The 18,856-nt window shown below is 45.4% G+C and overlaps 1 protein-coding gene across 1 annotated transcript in view; it reads right to left on the bottom strand.

Annotated features, from left to right (window-relative positions):
* LOC111154026 (exophilin 5) overlaps nucleotides 1-18,856 on the bottom strand; it is a 65,570-nt gene that overhangs the window by 6,719 nt on the left and 39,995 nt on the right. Inside the window, exons 3-7 of the mRNA XM_022513376.1 lie at nucleotides 17,183-17,345; nucleotides 11,495-11,537; nucleotides 10,777-10,853; nucleotides 9,083-9,176; nucleotides 1,839-1,974 (exon numbers count right to left, since the gene is read on the bottom strand). Coding sequence (XP_022369084.1) covers nucleotides 1,839-1,974; nucleotides 9,083-9,176; nucleotides 10,777-10,853; nucleotides 11,495-11,537; nucleotides 17,183-17,345 — 513 coding nt within the window. The remainder of the gene's footprint in view (nucleotides 1-1,838; nucleotides 1,975-9,082; nucleotides 9,177-10,776; nucleotides 10,854-11,494; nucleotides 11,538-17,182; nucleotides 17,346-18,856) is intronic.

Below are 18,856 nucleotides of genomic sequence, written 5' to 3'. Positions count from 1 at the left end.
AAGAAATGTTCATTCATGACAGTCAAATCTGGTATGAGAAATAAGTTATGGGATAATTTAAATTGCTGAAGAAACCACAACTTTCCTTCTAAGTTACATAAAATGGTGCACTCTCAGGGGCGCCTGGGTGGCTCAATTGGTTAAGCATCTGCCTTAGGCTCAGGTTATGATCCCAGGGTCCTGGGATCCAGTCCCACATCGAGCTCTCTGCTCAGCAGGAAGCCTGTTTCTCCCTCTGCCTGCTGTTACCCCTGCTTGTGCTTTCTCTCTCTGACAAATAAATACATAAAATCTAAAAAAAAAAAAAAAAAAAAGGTAACATGCTAAAGTTTAAAAAGAAATGGTGCACTCTCTCCCTGGTTCCTTAAAATGATTTGTCATTAAAAAATTTCATCTTAACTCTTCAATGACAGGGAAAGGGAGGCATATCAGCATTTGTGAAGGTGGGTGGGATATATTTCTAGATATATCAACTGTGTTCAGGCAGGTGTCAAAGAGATTTCTGATGTCTGTTCCAGATTTTCCCAACCCTACAGTATTTGTAAGCTGGTGCTATTTAAGTCTGCACAGCCACCGGAAGAACAAATCTTGAAAATCTGTACCTAAGGAAGTCTACAGGGAATCATCCCAAAGAAAAAAATTATTTATCTCCCGTCACTGAAATAATTCCACTTATCCACACACACAAAAATCAAACAGTGCCAAAATGTAAGCCAAGGTATAAAGAAAACACAATTATGTCAAAATTATATCATGAGTAAAAAATCTGTCCTTGAAACAAATTATAATAAAGTCTCTTTGATTGCTGTTCTTCCTTTCAAGCTAGTTGTAGTTTTTTCCCCCCTTAAATAAAGTCTTTTGCTACCTACAAAAGCAACATAAATGGGAAAGTATAACAAAAAGATAAAACTCCTGGATTCCTCCCCAGATGTAACCACTTTTAACATCCCCAAAGGAGGATTTTAAATTATTCAAAAAGCCCGTTATATTCATTACTCTTGAGGTTAAAAAAAAATAATAATCTGTTCTGTGTTTCCTTTTTATTTTCAGAGAAGCCAAATCATTTTTTTTTCCATGTCATAAACAGTAGCTCTCCTATATTAGCAAACCTTTGTTGTGTAACAGATTTTCCTCTGGGCTATGTTTCTCTGAAGCAAGTTCTCTGCCAGGAACCATGTAACTGAAAGGTCAGCCCCCTCTCCCCCAGATGGGTGTCTCTCTCTGACCACCCCCCTCTCCCAACACAGCATCCAGAGGTGGTCATTGCCTCTGCAAACGGAATTTAGTTCCTCAGCGTGAAGCTGGTGAATGACTTCAGAGTTGACTGTTCCAACGGCCAGGTTTTATTTTGATACAGAATAACCTAAGGAAAGGGGAGCTATGCTTTATATAATAATAAGATCCATGTGTATGCGGCTCCTTTGGGGATGTGTCTGTTTTTATTGCTATCTGTTGTACAAGGTTAGTTGTTTAACAACAATTAGGTTTCGTCACAGTGCATTTAGGTACTGACTGGGAACAATAAAAGTCCATTAGGAACAGTAAACTTTATATACGTATTTCTTAGAAATGCATTTCCTTTTTACCTGAGGTTAACTATGGAACGTTATTATCATTCCACAGAATTATCAGCCTTGGTCTGAGCATATTTGCTTAGATTATATTTAAATAGAAGATTCTGGAATATTTGTGTTAGTAGCATGTAACAGCCTCCTCTTCAGATAAGGGAAGCAAAAGGATTTAAAAAATACATGGACTGCTATGTCTTGAGCGTTTTAACACACACCGCAATCATTATTTGCTTTAGTTCCGGGCGTCAGCTTCATACATAGACTTACCTTGGAAATACTCATTTTCTAGCAGGGATGCATCCCACGGGGGCACGCCACTTCCCTCCCTCATGCTTGTGGGCCTGGGGACAAATGCACTCTCAAATGGCGGATTTTCCAGAGGTGAGCTGTGTATTTTTGCCTGCTAATTTTGAGACAGAAAAATGCAATATTATTTCTGGACCTTCTCTAGCTAGAATACTCACATGTTGCCACAAAAAGCTCCCAAACCTAAAATTCTTAGTCTAAGGAAAGCAAATCAATTTTTCTAACACCTCTCAACTTAGAATGTTTTATTATTTCTGGCATTTGTAAGTGATCACGAACTTCTCTACGCTTACACTAATGGTTTTTACTCTGAGTCTTCAAGCAGTATATTGAGTTTCTTTCTGCCAAGTACTCCTACAGACAGAGCACGACACAAGTCTTAGGGAGTTTCCCGGAACACAGGAAAGAAACCGACCTCTCTTGAATTGGGAGTGTTGTCTCCATGGCCCCAAAGGCTGGAATTTTAGATTTCTTAACACTGTTCCTGCTCTATCAAGAACTGGTGAGCTGAAGCTTGTACCGGACCTTAAGATTTGTGAACTTGATGCTTTAGGGGGAAAACAAAAACTATTTCTAGCCACAGAGTTCATTCAGAAGGGTAGACCCTCCCAGACAGACATAAGCAGCTGATACAGTTCTGGATCAAAGGTGCTAAAAAGTATGACCTTATAAATTTTTGTTGCTGTTGTGAAGCACTATTGCTAGCAAGACAGAGTTTAGGGGAATGAGGCAGTGTTAATGTTTTCCTGTCTTAACAGCCACCGTTGATCTTGATTTCTCCAAATCTATCACTGCCCTACTCTCAAGCTTTAGTTTGTCCCCATGACCTCGGGGGATCATGCACTCCCACGCCTTCACTTTCTATTGCCGAAACTCCATTTGCATTTCCTCTGTCACACTGGTTCTGGGCTCTGTGGCTCTGCTCTAACTCGTTCTGCTCCTGTCCCTGAACAACGCTACCAGCCACTTCCCATTCAGTCTCTGCTGTCCACTCCCTCATCTACCCAGCGCTTGCCGCTTGGCTCCCACGGCCCCTCCAAGTTTTCTCCTTCCCTTTGATGTTTGAAATGTTACCTTTCATCTCCCCTTGAACGCTTAAGACCAAATCTCTAATGTTTTCCAAGCTCCAACTTTTTTACTTCTCCATCCCAGGTCTGTCCAGTTCTAAATCTCAGGTTCTCCTGATTTCTATACTCCTTACAATCTAGGATTTTCACTCCTACCTGTTTTCATTCTCAAGATCTAGGTCATTTATTTCTTGTAGGGGCCCTGCCCACATTTCACTGACTTAGAGGTTTTCAATTCTATAGGCAAGGAATGGAAGGGAAGACATGCCGACATTTATGAATAAGAGAGAAACAATCCTGCGATCACTTTTGTGGGTCATTGGATGTAATTAAACACACTAATATAAGAACCAGAAGTAAACAAATACAGAGAGAGGCAAGGTAACTACAGTGAGATACCAACTGGATAAAACCGACTGTAATAAAACTGGAAACAAGGGGCGCTGGGGGGCCCAGCTGTTGAGCGACTGCCTTCAGCTCAGGTCACGGTCCCAGTGTCCTGGGATCAAGCCCAGCATCGGGCTTCCTGCTTCTCCCTCTCCCGCTTTTCCTGCTTATGTTCCCTCTCTCGCTGTCTCTCTCTGTCAAATAAATTAAAAAAAAAAAATACTGGAAACGAATCATTCATGTAGACTAGATGCATCTGATTAAGAGAAGAGCATTGTCACTCAACCATTTTGACACCCGAATGAACTTCAACTCTCCTCTGTACAGACCAGACCACATGCTTTTTGGCTTCCTAGATCATATGCTTTTATAATGAAAATTTACACTTAAATGAAAAATACGTGGACGGAGGGCTCAGGTGAAGAGATGAACGTCTCAAAAGGGTTCTTGTCCCCTAGAGACCCTGTCTTCGATCCCTCTTGGGGCTTCTGCTAAAAGACCAATGCTACTCGTCCAACATGTTAAGGACACTTCTCACACACAGAGGTACAGGTTATATGATGAAGAGAAAATACGGAGAGTTTATTTATTTACACTCAGCTTTAGGGGCGCCTGGGTGGCTCAGCGGGTTAAGCCGCTGCCTTCGGCTCAGGTCATGATCTCAGGGTCCTGGGATCGAGCCCCGCATCGGGCTCTCCACTCAGTGGGGAGCCTGCTTCTTCCTCTCTCTCTCTGCCTGCCTCTCTGCCTACTTGTGATCTCTGTCAAATAAATAAATAAAATCTTTAAAACAAAAATACTTTACACTCAGCTTTAATGTGCAAGGACATACTGTTCCGTGACGAAATGGTTAAAAAAAGCAAGTGCCAGTCAATGGCAGGTACCAGGCGTACGATCTCTCTAGAGACCCCTTTCACTTGAGCTCTGTGTGAGCAGTTACTGTGATTATTAATTATAATTATTAGCAGCAGGAGCATCTGCTTATTGAATATTCTAGGCAACATGGGTTTTATACAGTTACCTTATTTCATTATTTTCACCACGCTATGAGGTTGGTGCGATGATTACCGCCACTTTGAGAAAAACCTCACTTGGGAGAAGGGAATTTGCTCCCGGTCACACTGTGGAGGGAAGGATTCCTTCCCAATCTCTGAGATTTCAGAGTCCAGGCTGAATAACCTCTCTTCACTGTTCTGTTAGCTTATTAATATCCCAGGTCCCAGCTGGAAGCATCTTTTGAGGCCAAATGCATTCTGAGATACTGAAGAATGTCCCAGCACTAGCACGGGGGCAAATCCCCCCACCCCCGGGCCCAGACACACACGATCTTCAGTCGGGGCTCTGTCCTGGACTCAGAATCCTCCTCAAAACACTGCTCCATGCCATGAAGTTGCCATAAAAGATGACGCCTAAGTCCCACTCCTGGCCTCGAGGGTGAGAACACCCCCACGCGCCAAAATCCTGCTGCTCTTCGACCTTCTGTTTCAGCCCTTCCTCCCCAGCTCCCTTCCAGGGCCCCGTGCTCCAAGCCCACTGCACCCCGTTCCCGAGAATGGCGCACCCTTCCTCCTAGACCACCACGCATGCTCCCGATCTTTGCTCTCTTCTTCCCCTGGAAAATACCAACGCATCCCTCAGAATCCAGCTTGTGGATCACCGTCACTGTGAGCCCTTCTCCCCGAAAAGAATCGGTTAGAATAGTGTTTTTGTACCTATTACGGTGCCTGTTATTATACCTGCGATATCCTGAGAAGTTGTTGACATTCCTCCCGCTGGCACTTTGCCACCAGACCCCTCTCCTTCCTGCCAGTCCCCACCCCAATCCAGGAAACCAGGGATTTGAAGACAAACAGATCAGGACCCCGCAAGCAGACCCACTTCTAAAATAACTACGAAAGCCTAGTATCTGCCCAGCATCCAGCACGGAATCAGCAGGTAAGAGACTCACGAAGATTTACTGAGCCGCACGTCAACACCATCTTGCCACCATCCCTTTGTCAGCTGCTGAACGTCTCTATCACATTTTGTCCAGTCCCTTGATGCCAACCATCTTATCTTTGAACAAGATCACTCACGGATTCCATTTTCAACCTACTTTCAAAATATCCTCTCCCCTATGATACTTAGAACAAGTTAAAGAATTAAGTAGGGATTATCATTCCCATTCTGCAGATGGAAAACAGAGTCTGGGTAAGTGCCTTACTTAGGTCATAGGAATAATAAATGGTGGCCTTGGCTGCTCTCACTCATGTGATCTGAACCCCAACCCTGTTCTTTCCATTATGTTGCTTTTTATTGGTATTCTACTCATGCACATGACCTCAATTAGATGGCAGACCTTTTGGACGAAAACCTTTCTTTAAGCGTTCCAGCCCCTCCAAGCCCATGCAGCTATCGAATGACTGATGCTCTATACCGAGGGAGAAAATTACATATATGAGATTTCTAGTAAAGACCCTTCCAAAAATCGAGACATACAAGATCTTACAGTATTAGGACTTGGAAAAGCATGTCTGAGACAAGAAAGCATAATGGTCAAACACATGAGTTCTCCACCAGTCCAAATCCTAGTTCTGCTCCTTACTGGGGGTATAACTTTGGACAAGGTAAACTCTTGGTGCCTTTGTTTCTTTCTTGGTAAAATGAAGACACAATAGTAATGACAAGAGCAGCAATAAGACTTCCTCCCCAGCCCCACAGGGTCGCTGTGAGGATTAAGTGAGTTAATTGCTAGAAATACTTCAGCCTGGTATCTAGCACTTAGTGAGTCCACTTGTTGGCCATTCCTATTCTTCTACGGTCTCAAAGCAATTCCCGGAGGACTCCTCCCGAGGCCTACCGTCAAATGAACTGGAAAAGCGTTCCAAAGAATTAGAAGCCAGAGTGTTGGAACACTGGCTCTTAAGATCTCAGTTCTAGTCTCAAACACAGCACCTAAAATAGGCTGAGCCAAATGAAGCCTGTTACTCGCCCCAGCTCCCACTACTGCTCTCGTCTGCAAGTCTGACGACACAAACAAACCGTGTCACAGAGTAACCTTAGACCATTTGAGAACTTCCCAGGGTGGCCAGACCTGTACGGCAGCTGTCAGGAGTTGAAGCCTGAGCTGACTGATGTTATCACACACCCTGGCAAAGTCAACAAATTAATTTTTCAAGGTGTTGCTGAATTTGTTCTCCGTCTGCTCTCCTGCAGAGGTCAAGTCCACCAGTGCACCTGTAGCTGGAAAGCACTCGTTCATTCCTTCTTTCCACTTCTGAGTGTTCATGTGGTGCCAGGCACTGCCGTGAGGCAGGAAAACACAGTCCTGGCCTCGGGGAGCTCACACTGGCCCAGCGTCGTAAGGACACTGGAGATGTGTGTCTGGGGGCACAGACCTCGCACGTCACCTCACATGAGGCCCAGCCACAATCTGTTCAGAGTGCTGGAGGGATCAAGTGGCCAAGGCCATGTGTTTTCTTTCTACTCTCAGAAATGGTGACTACTTGGACCTGGGCTGCCTCGCTCGAAGGAGGCGGCCACACTCCCTGGGGCAATGTGCGCTTCAGGGAACACTGGCAATTTCTGGAGATATTTTTGACTCTCATGGCCGAGTGGAGGAGAACTACTGGCATCTAGTAAGTAGAGGCGAGGGTTGCTGCTGAACAGCCGGTGATACCCAGGGTGGCCCCCACAGCGTGGAATTCTTCAGCCCAAAATGGCCTGAGGTTGGGAGGAATGTTAAGCTACAAATCTCTAACCTTCTCTCTGGCTCCCCAAATGCTGTTTTCTGAAACCCTTTGCTTCTTTTTTTTTTTTTTTTAAGATTTTTTATTTATTTTATTTGACAGACAGAGATTACAAGTAGGCAGAGAGGCAGGCAGAGAGTGGCGGGGAGGGGGGGGAAGCAGGCTCCCCGCTGAGCAGACAGCCAGAGGCGGGGCTCGAACACAGGACCCTGGGATCATGACCTGAGCTGAAGGCAGAGGCTTTAACCCACTCAGCCACCCAGGCGCCCCCCCTTTGCTTCTTTGAAGCTGATGAAAACATCTACAGGGCAGCTGTTTTCTCTTTGAGCAGAAGGTCGTATAATAGTGTAGCACAATCTCCTATAAAATGCCCGGTCCCCTTTGTAACCAACTTCCTGCTAGGCTGCCAACCAAGTGATGAGAAGTTCATTACCTCAGATCTTGGCAAGAACCCCTCAGCATCAACGGCCAACCTTCAGCTGTTTGTAGGCCAAGGGGATAAGATTTCCATGAATAGATAATGGAAATCTACACATCATACAAAACCTTTGTTTTCGGCAGTTTCTCTTTGAATTTTTATAAAAGCCATTAGCCAGAGTCAACAATCACTGTCTAGAGTTTCATTTGTTTTCCCAGCTCTCCCTCGCAGAGGGACGCATTTCCAAGCAGTGAAACGGTTAGATCCGAGGAGCAATCAAGAGTGCCAACGAAAGGTCATCTATGAGTCCTCAGACTGGGTTTTCAATTCCTGAGGACTCCCAATTAGCTCTACTGTTTTATAACTTCTAGGCATTTGCACTTCCTTCTGTGCTCCTCATATGCTTCAGATCCCATAGCTCCCTCCTGGTAGGGGAAGGTGAGCTCCGAGTCCTTCTCCAAGGAAAACAAGGGTATGGGAGCATCCTGGAGCAGGGCTGGATGCACGACTCTCCAGCCCGTTGCTCCATGACAGGAGCCCCTGCCCCTAGCAAGCCAGCAGGGCTCATAAGCAAACAGGGCTTTGGGGTTGACAGAGCTGTAGGCATTACTGACTTCTGGCCGTGGAGTTACAGAAACCCAGATTTTCTATTCTGGATTCTACCATTTACCAGCGACCTTGAACATGACCTTCAGATTCTCTAAACCTCAGTTTCTTCGTCTTTAAAATGGGGATAATAATAGCATACTTTGTAGATATCCCCTAGGGATTAAGTGGAATGATCTCTGCCAAGTGCCAGGTGATAGCAGGTTCTCCAAGAGAGTGTGGCGGGTTGTTGGTGTTGGTGTCATGACTGGGGCTCACACTTAAGGAGATAGCGCTCGCTATTATTCGGAAGGAAGTGGCAATACTCTGAAGAGGAAAGGGGGCCTTCTCTTGTTTCTGAAATAAAGAACCTCTGTTTATATGTACTCCTCACCATGAATTCTATCATGCTTTCGGCAAAAAAAGAGAGAGAGAGAGGTACGAGTACTAAGACTCTCCTCCTGCACTCTTAGGTCCTTTCCGACATTCTTTTTCATCTCCAAAACATGAGTCACACAGTAAGACACAGGCAGGTGAAGATCAAAAGTTAAGACCATGAAGCAAGATACAGAAAATGTCTAGCTGCTTAATCTTGTACGCCTGTGAACACAGAGACACTTCAATCTAAACAGTGGGGTGAGTCCCTCCCTGTGAACTTGTCCCCGCCAAATGCATCCCACAGATCACTGGCTTCCACTCTGAACACAAATGACGATCTTGTCGAGAAAAGCCCAGACCCACACTGGCTTGCAGGAGTGCCCATGGACACCTCTAGCTTCTTCCACTGCCCAGTGCTCGAAGGCTGTACTGTACGGGAGTGACCCGTGGTCCAAAATCAGAGATGCCATGATGGTGTGAGGGGACACACGATGGCCTCGCTCCCTCCCGGCAGAGCCAACCGGAGACCTACAACAGTTGGGAAACTTTGTACTCTCTAGGGCAAATCTAAGCTTCTAAAGTAAATTTAAAGCTGAGCCAAGGAGAAGCCTATTTGTGTAGGCAGCCAACCAGGGATTTCACTAATGCTGAATTCCTTGGCATAACCTTAACTTTCCAGTTACTCACCGTAAGGACTCGCCTCACAGACGCAGGAGGTCCCGGGTGGTTGTCACATCTGTGGAAAGAATGTGAAATAATTTCTTTGAAGAAGTGCCCAACTTTTACCAGGAGGAAAATCAACAGCACATTTGCTGTTATAGCTTAATAACCCGAGAATATATTAGAGGTATTTCTAACATCCTATAGGAAGACATTTCTTGGTTTGTGCACTGTTGGAAAAAACCTCAGAGAGCGTTTCTTAGGACTGTTTAGGATCGACACTTGCCACCTTTATCACTCAGGTAGCCAAGAAGAGATTCCATAATGGTGGATTTGGATGTGAGTGCAGCGTAAAGACAGAATAACAAAAAGAGTATTCATGGGTTGCAGGCTTACTGTGCATCAATACACGTTATGTCATTTAAAGACATCACTCTTGGGGCGCCTGGGTGGCTCAGTGGGTTAAAGCCTCTGCCTTCAGCTCAGCTTATTATTCCAGGGTTCTGGGATCGAGCCCCGCATTGGGCTCTCTGCTCAGCAGGGAGCCTGCTTCCCTTCCTCTCTCTCTGCCTGCCTCTCTGCCTACTTGTGATCTCTCTCTCTGTCAGATCAATAAATAAAAATCTTTAATTAAAAAAAAGCAAACCCTTCAAAGATGGCTTCTGGTTGTTTAGTTTTATAAAGATGCCTTATTCACTAGGAAACCATCTTGGAGAACAATTACACTTTTACTGTTTATGCGGCTTCTCCCAGAAGGTGAAAAATTTACAAGACATGGGTCCCGAATTGAGATAGATTTTGATCTTTTAGATCCATAATCCTATGCCAGGGGGCACTCTGCCTGCATTACAGCTCAAGATTTAATAGACGGTGATGACTCACTGCTCTGTACAAAATGAGGTCCTCACCGTCCCTAAGAAAACAGCAAAAGGGAATCGAGCATTTAAACAATGAACCAGGACTTTGGGTCAGATCAGCTGAAAGTGGCAAGATACGGTTTTCCTTTATTGGAGCTCCTAGCTGCTCCATGGTTCCCCAGAGTTGGGCATAAAACCTGGGAAGCCATACAGTTTTAGATGTTGAAGATATCCAGCTATAGCTGACGGTTTAGCTTGAATTTTAAACAGAAATGGAAATTAGTATCATGGACTATGTTTCACATTACTCTGAAACACCAGCTCTAAAAGAAAAATATCTAGAACTTGAATATCGAATACTGCTCTTATTTTTATTCTTCTTTTCCCCCACAGCCTTACTGAGCCTACAGGCCACCTTTCTGCCACCACTGTTCTGAGTGTTGTGGAGGAAACCAACAGGACTGAGATAGGGACCCTGTTCCCTGAGAGCTTTTGCAGTAGGAACGATTAGATACATAAAGAGTCAAAATACAAGCAAATGGGTGATGCGGACAATTAGGAGATGTTGAGTTAAATGCCCTGAACATGCAGAGGCCACGGTGAGTACTTGTGGGGGGTGAGTAGGGAAGGGGACAAGGGGAAGGTGGGAAGGTGGTGGGTGAACTGGTTTGAAAGGCGGAGAACAGCACGGGCAAAACCTGGAGATGGGCAAGAGCCAGGGAGCTCGGGAACTGGCAAGAAACTCAATTTTGCCGGAGCCAAGAGAACATGCCAGATTGGGAAGAGTCTTTCCAGAGCCCCGGGGGCTGCAGCCCTCACGGTATGCCCACGCGGCTCCCCGGGTCCCGAATCTGATTTGGAGCGTGGGCAGCTGGGGTAGGGATCTGTTCCCGGGACTGGCAGAAGGGTAGAGGATGTGACTTAGAGGGTGGCAGGAGCATGACAGAGTGCCACCGAGTGCAAGGGAGTGCTGTGCCCCATGGGGGATGCGTGTCCCCTGACGGTGTGCAAGACTGAGTATGCCCTTGTGGATTTATGGGCGTAGGACTCAGGTGGCTTGGGGGCCCAGAGTCTCCACACCCACTCTCAGGCCCTCCTAAAAGGGAATTTCTGTTTCTAATGTGAATGGCTTTTGCTTGCAGAGTGAATGAAAGCAGCAGCGGTGTGATGGGAGCTCTGCTGGTAGGAGTCCCCTGGACAAGTGATTGCAAGGGACACAAAGCTGCCGCATCTTCTGCATTTGCTCTCAAGCCCTGCCGAGGCCACATCCGGAAGGTCACTCACTCCACCTATGAAACTTTTATAATTTCTCTCCCGACTCCTCTCCATCTTTCCTACCACCAACAGAGATCTGCCTAAAATGCACATGCAGTCACATCAGTCCCCTGCTTACCATCTTACAAGGTATTACCCAAAATCTTAATTGATGCAAGGCTCTTCTGTTGTCTGATGAGCCTCCCGGACCCACCCCCCACACCCTTCACGCCTTATCCCCCAACACTCCGCTCATCTCTAGGAACCTATAAGCTTGACTTACCAAATTTATTTCACTTCCATAAAATACTCTCTCGTCTCTCCACCTTTGCAGAAGCCATTCAGAAATTCTCACTCAATACATGAGAGTGTAGCTCAAGAATATTCTTTTAAAAAACCAGGGGGCACCTGGGTGGCTCAGTGGGTTAAAGCCTCTGCCTTCGGCACAGGTCATGATCCCAGGGTCTTGCGATTGAGCCCTGCATTGGGCTCTCTGCTCAGTGGGGAGCCTGCTCCCTCCTCTCTCTCTCTGCCTGCCTCTTTGCCTACTTTTCATCTCTCTCTCTCTATCAAATAAATAAAAAAATATATTTAAAAAAAACCACCAGAATCCCAGGTGACTTCCCCCACACAGTGATGCAGCACGCTCTGAGCACTGGCCACTGAGGAGCTCCATCTGGATGACCACGGGCCATGCAGACCCTCCGTGTCCCAAATGGACTCTGTGTCCTTCTTCCACGTCTACTGTTTCCCATCCAGTCATTGATCTTGTAGATTCACAACCAGAAACCACCCATACCTCCCCACCCCCCCATTTATACCCCAGTTACGGCATGTACCATCTTCTGCCTTCATGTTGGCACTACTCCCCTGCCTGTCCTTCTCCCTCCAAGTTTTGTTCCAATCCACTACCTACTCTATAGCCAGAGCGATCAGTGTAAAGTGAATCATACTACTTCTTGGTGTAACATTTTATGATTCAAACTCTACCCTGCACCTGCAAGGCTCTATACAACCTAGTCCCCATACACTCTGCATTTGTACATCCCTCTGCCACAGGCACTTGGCACAGCTCTGAGCATCTGCACAGAATGTACCTGAAACCTATTTCTACCACGTGTGTGCCTGGGCAACTCTCCTCTTCTTGAAAAACCATGACTGATGTCATCTTCCCTGGAAAACCTCTTGGGCTCAAGAGGTAATGTACCAGACACTCCCTCATACGTCGTGCTCCCAGAGCATGAGGAACTTCCCCGCCATAGCACCAGCGTTCTACGTTTCTCTCTTTCCATTCCGTCATCCCCACCGGACTGAAGCCCGAGATAGCAAGGGCTGCATGCTTCCTTCCAGGGCGCCGCACACCGTGTTGCTTGAGCACCCTTCTTGAATAAATAAGCAAACGTGTTCCTTTTCATCCTCATCACATCTGCTCCAACGATCTTTCATCACCAGCACCTGCTGAGTTTCCTAAGTTGGGGGAAAGAGTTCACCTCCATTCCCCCGTCTTCTTCACCCACCACATCCTGTCAGCAGGTTCTCCCGACTCTACATTCTAAGTCGTGCGCAAATCTGCCCACAGTTTGCCCTCCTCCCTGCCTGCTACCTCGTCCATCATCTCAGCAGCCCCTTCCCTGGTCTCTCTGACTCCGGTTTTGCCCCCTCAAGTCTGTTCCTTGTGCTGTAGCCAGATCAATCTCCCAGCCTCGGCCCTAGGGGCATTTCTTTGGGGGTGGTGGTCGTAGCAACATGGGTTACCCAGCAACATTGCTGACCCCCTACCCACCGAATGCCCAGAGTTCCCACCCTTCATTGTGAAAACCAGAAATATCTTTTGGGGGACAAAACTGTCCCTGGTTGAGAAGCACCACGCTAAAATAATGTTCGTAAAATGAAGATCTGATCATGTCATTCTTCTGCTTACAAACTAACAAGGGGGGCCACCTGGGTGGCTCAGTCAGCTGAGCGTTCGACTCTTGATCTCAGCTCAGGTCTTGATCTCAGGGCTGTGAGTTCAAGCCCTGCACTGGGTTCCACGCTGGGCACGGAGACTACTTTAAAAAAGAAAAAAGATAAAACTAGCAATGGATAAAATAGACATGTGTACCTGCACACATGCACTGAATACACCAAAATATTTTAGTGTTTGTCCAGGGCAGTGGGTTGTGGGTGACTTTACCCAATATATCGGATATAAATATACATAAGTATACATACACACACACACATATATAAGAGAAATACACACAAAATATACACATATATAAAACATATACATATATATAAAATATATAGAAAGTAAGGGAAAATGGTATTAAAGTGAAAGTGATTAAGGTCTTCCCATTGTCTATGGGATCAAATCCAAGCTTCTTAGCGCTGCATGTCCTTAGCACCGCTGGTCCCTGTGTTATGGCCTCTGCCAACCTCTCCCATTCCACCTCTTACTGGTCTCACCTTATACTGGGTCACTGAACCTCAGTGACCTAGATGTGTTCTTGCTTTTTCCAGTCTCCACACCTTGGCTGTGTCAGTTTTTCTGCCTAGTGGAACCTCCCAACTCTTAATGACCGGGCTCAGTCCTCTGTGTCCTTTGGCAATGGGCTCTCCTCCTCCAGGAAGGCTTCCGGTCCTCCAGTCTGAGTTCAGCGCTTCGCCCATGTGTTCTCATGGCAGGAGTACCAGCACCCTCCCTAGCACTCACCAGAGGACACCATAATCACCGGTGGACTCAGTGGTCACTCAGGCCACAGCGAGGCCGGATGGTACCTCCTGTGAATTCCGCAGGGTGCCCCTTCCTCGAGATACTGTCATTTGCCAGAAAACTGCCATAAGAAATACCTGAACCCATGATATTCTGCCACGTCCTGGAGTTCGTGGGGCACCTGTTCCCAACCACACACAGTGCTCTGCTCCTCCCCACCCCGTCATGATCTCTGGGTCTTGGGATCCAGACCCAAGTCGGGCTCTGTGCTCAGCTCAGTGAGTCTGCTTGGAATTCTTTCCCCTTCTGCTCTTCCCCCTGCTCTTTCTCTCTCTCTCCAACAAATAAATAAATGAAATATTGAATAAAAAATAATGGCATAATTCGGGAAGTGCATAGAAAGGAGGAGGAGGAGAAACTTGTCCTTATGTGAAACAGAAATGGCAAACTTTTTGCCTTTTTGTTAATTCATTCAGTCACCATGTTCCCACAGCTTTTTACCCACTCCTTATAGGAAATCAAAGCTTCAGTATATCATATACTTTTATTGACTGGGCCTTTCTAAAGTAAATATCTGATGAAATGACCAAATCCCTTTTCTTCCAGGGAGTGTCCTCCACGATCCAATGTCATTTTTTGGTTAAACCACAGCTTAAAAGATGAAAAGATATTTCTATGATGCTTGCGTCTTTTAGGGTTGAGCAGGAGGCTGTATTTTGCCTGGAGGGGTGGGTTCTCTCCCTGTGATTTGCAAAAAGATCCTCTCAACTGCATGGCTGATTTGTTCCGCGGAGCACCGAGTGTGACAAAGTGGAACCGAGATGGCTTCGGCAAGTAGGAACCTGACGGCTACCTGGCACGCAATGACTCTGCTTTCCTGGAGCTGGCCCGTGCAGCTGGCTGCTTCCTGGTGCAGCTCAAGGTGAGGAGGAGATCCTGAATCATGTATTTGGAAGGTGGACTTTGTATTTCAAAAGTCAGAACTGCCAAAGAAAGGTAGGCTCTACTTAAGAGTCAAGTGTCCCTGAAAATGCACAACACACAATGTATATTCCTGCCACAGTAAACACTCCCTAAAACCACCCCCGGCCACACACACATTCAGGATTTATATCCGAATATTTAGGTCACACACATATTTAAGAATCAAAAGGACAGGGGCAGCTGGGTTAAGTGTCTGTCTTCAGCCCAGGTCATGATCCTGGGATCCTGGGATCGAGCCCGGTGTCGGGCTCCCTGCTCAGCGGGGAGCCTGCTTCTCTCTCTCCCTCTGCCTGCCACTCTGCCTACCTGTGCTCTCTCCCTCTCTCAAATGGATAAGTAAATAAATAAATACAATCTTGAGAACAATAAATTAAAAAAATTAATATTTTTGCAATTTATCTACTGAAACTTCTTAGGAGCAAAAAAACAGTGTCTTCATGATATTCTGCACCAGCACAATGAATAAATATTCATTTCCATTTCCATTTTGAAAGTAAAATGGATTCAGAGAAGACAAATTCTGAAAACTGCTTAATATACCCATATATACTTAAAGGATAAAATCTGCTTCATGTCTGCATTCTGATTTTTATGTTTCAGTTTGTGTGGTTAAAAGAAAGTTGCAAGTCATGCTGGCACACAAGGATGGTTACTAAACAGAATTTTGCGAAGTTGCAAATTTTTTTTTCACCTTGGTCTGTACCCAGAAAACATGATATCCCCATGGAAGATTCTAGATTTGCCGTCTTCTTTAACCCACTTTTGCCGTGACTTGCAATATGAGCTTGGAAATAACTTGTCCACAGAGTGAACAGGTTCTTCAACTTTTCCCGGTTTACTGATGTCAGATTGTTAGCTGTATAAAACTCTGCCTTAAAGAAAATCACCGACAACGCAAACTCCTATCTCAAGTCCCAGCTACACCACACATCAGGGATATTCCCTTTGTCCTTAAAATACATAATCCCTCCGCAGGAAACACCCCTTGACTCTAAATCCCCAAATGAGAGGATTACTGGTGTTTCAAACATTTTTAGGAAGAAAAGCAACTCACCTATTCGCAGAGTACTTCCTTGCAAGTGACTCGGGTAGGGACAGTCACATAAATCTACTTTCTGTTCAGCTCCTCATTATTTCAGCAAAGACGAGAGCGGGTTCAGGTGAACGTGGAGAGCAAAACGCCTTCCATCCACCAGGGAGGGGAGGGCAGAATTCTGCTCTCCAGGTTCGGGAGCTTCATCCCCTGCCGCCCCCGAGCCGCGTGCCACTTACTGTTTCCAGCAGGAGTGACCTCCGGCAGCTCCTGTCTGGTGCGGCAACACACACTGAATGGTTTGACGGCACACGTCACGTGTGAAGCCAATACCTTAAGAGGGTGGGAAGCTTTTCAACCAGGAAGACAAGCTGAAAATATTCACCAGTCAGCTCCACCGCATGTAAGCAAAGCCTTGCTTGTTTTTCCCAAAACATCCCAACAGCCTGTGAGTCGAGATGAATTGATTTGCACCGTTCTATGTTGGGAACTCTCTGGAACGACGCCTGTTCCAAAAAGCTTCCCTTCCTTTGCCTTAAGGTTAAATTCTGGGTTTCCCCCAGCAGAACAGCCGTCCTGAATCCGGTTAGTCACGGCAATATCTTTATCCCCTTGGTTTTAAAATGCAAGTTTTCTCGACTCTCGTGCTCATCTTACTTTCATTTCATCTTTCTACCCCATCTCTCCCTGTGACCACAGACACACATATTCCCAAGGAAAAAGTAGTTCTGATTTAAAGATCTCTTCCTAATCTATGGACCATAATCATCACTGCTAATAGACTATCTGATCTGAAAAGGCAGTTTTCTTTTCGTTGTTTTTTTTTTTTTCCCAGAACAAGCATCAGAACAATTTCTGAGGCAGACTGTTTAGATAATTTTGACAGCCAATCTAATAACGGCTTTAAGAAAAATAAAATAAAATAAAATAAAATAAAATAAAATAGAGATAGCTTCCTGACCAGGGCATAGACCAGGCTCTTGAAACAGTGGAGAAAATCAATGAGCATTTCCCAACACTTAACTCATCATTCATCGAGTGTACGACCTGGGATCTGTGTAGTTGGTTAGAAGCTGGCTTTCAAAAGAGTCAAGTTTCATGGTTTCAGAAGGACTTTGTCCCTCTGCGAGCTCAGTCCTGTTTCAATTGTGACTATCTGCATTTAAACCCTGAGAACAAACATTAAACACTCTGAACACAAAACAGGCTACCGGCCTCTGACGTCAGAGCTGCCACAAGACCCGAGTTTAACTCACCCTTTCTGTCCCAGAGACTGAAGCTTTAAAGTCTCCTTTCTGGATTTTCTGAACGAGAACAGGGACGCAAATGACGATCGGAAACTCAGCCGAGAAGAAACGGATGTTGGGTTTCTTTGATGAGCTGTATTTTTAGATCTTGATGTTTGTAATTTCATGGAATCTAGAGAAATTGTAGAAATCTGGCATCACCCAGTGTTTCCAGGTAAATACATCTCGGAGAACTAAGACTTCGTTCTTGCTTCCCACCACTTAATGCAGAAGGGGAATGCAGCAGGCACCCCCACATGAAGACCCTAGGACGTCAGGGGAGCCCCCGCCTCTGATGGCTCTGTCGAGTAGAGAAAATCCTTACAAAGAGTAGGGAGTCTTATAATACGCACTGTGAACCGCAGTTCTGTGGAACGTCCCTCCCCACACACCAGATGCCCAAATCCATCCAAAACCTAACGTAAGGTGTCAGGGCCCTCGTTCAGCTTTCGGGGTGCTTCTAGCTACCCTGTCCTCCCTGTCCTGCAGACATTTTTATCTTAGTGCTTTAAAGCCACAGTGATAGACACTACGCAGCTTTTTACTCCAAAGAAAGTAAAGGAAAAGGAAATTAAGCCACTTAGAGTGTTCCTTATTCCCATCAGAAATCTACCTCTGTGTATTTGCTACACATATGGTTTAAATGTGTGTCTGCTTGTAACAGAAACACGTCTAATATATGTATAGATAACACATATATGTAAGCGTTAAAAATTCTAAGGCAACATCAACATATACAAAGTCTACAATACTGTAATATATTTAGACATGCTGGATTTATAAATATTAGAGGAATTCAAGGTAAGGGAAAGTCGCCATGGTCTATATAGGGTAAATTTCAAAGTCTGAGCTATGAGTCTTTTTAGATGGATTTGTTTATTATGGGAGTTGTAAAATATTGTTGGAATAACTTTAGAAATATTGTTACATGTTTCTTGATGTTACTAATGGTAGCAACACACCAGCAGAAGTAGTCAATATGACTATATCAGTAGGAAGATACTCTATACTGTTTTTGTACTTTATAATTGATGAAATTATATTGATGAATTGTGAAAGTGGGTTTTATTATCCTCATTTACAGATTTTTTTAAAGATTTTATTTACTTATTTGATAGAGAGCATGAGAGGAGAGAGATCAGTGGGAGAAGCAGAATCCCCGCTGAGCAGGGAGCCCGATGTGGGACTCGATCCCAGGACTCCAGAATCATGACCTGAGCTGAAGGCAGTTGCTTAACCAACTGAGCCACCCAGGCGCCCCCTCATTTATAGATTTTTTAAAAAGTGATGGGGGAAGATGAGTGAGGTGAGTGTAGTCACATAGCTGGGGTGTTCAAAGAAGCATTTACCTACAGATTTTAAGTTACCGAAATATCAGACGGGTGGGGGGGTTTTCCACTACTTCCTCCCATAATCCCCTCTCCCCCTTTTTCTCCCCCCCCCCCCCCCCCTCCCCCCTTCTTTTGCACCATTATCCCATTCATTTAAGTGTCTGCTGTGTTCCAGCTCGGTGCCTTATCCGTATAAAACCACCCTATGAGCTGTATTAAGATACCCATTTAAAGATGAGAAAACTGGGGCGCCTGGGTGGCTCAGTGGTTAAAGCCTCTGCCTTCAGCTCGGGTCATGATCTCAGGGTCCTGG

Source organism: Enhydra lutris, unplaced genomic scaffold (genome assembly GCF_002288905.1).
Source record: "Enhydra lutris kenyoni isolate GAN:26980312 unplaced genomic scaffold, ASM228890v2 scaffoldscaffold34, whole genome shotgun sequence".
Taxonomy (NCBI): Eukaryota; Metazoa; Chordata; class Mammalia; order Carnivora; family Mustelidae; genus Enhydra; species Enhydra lutris.
This window is presented reverse-complemented; position numbering and strand designations above follow the sequence as displayed.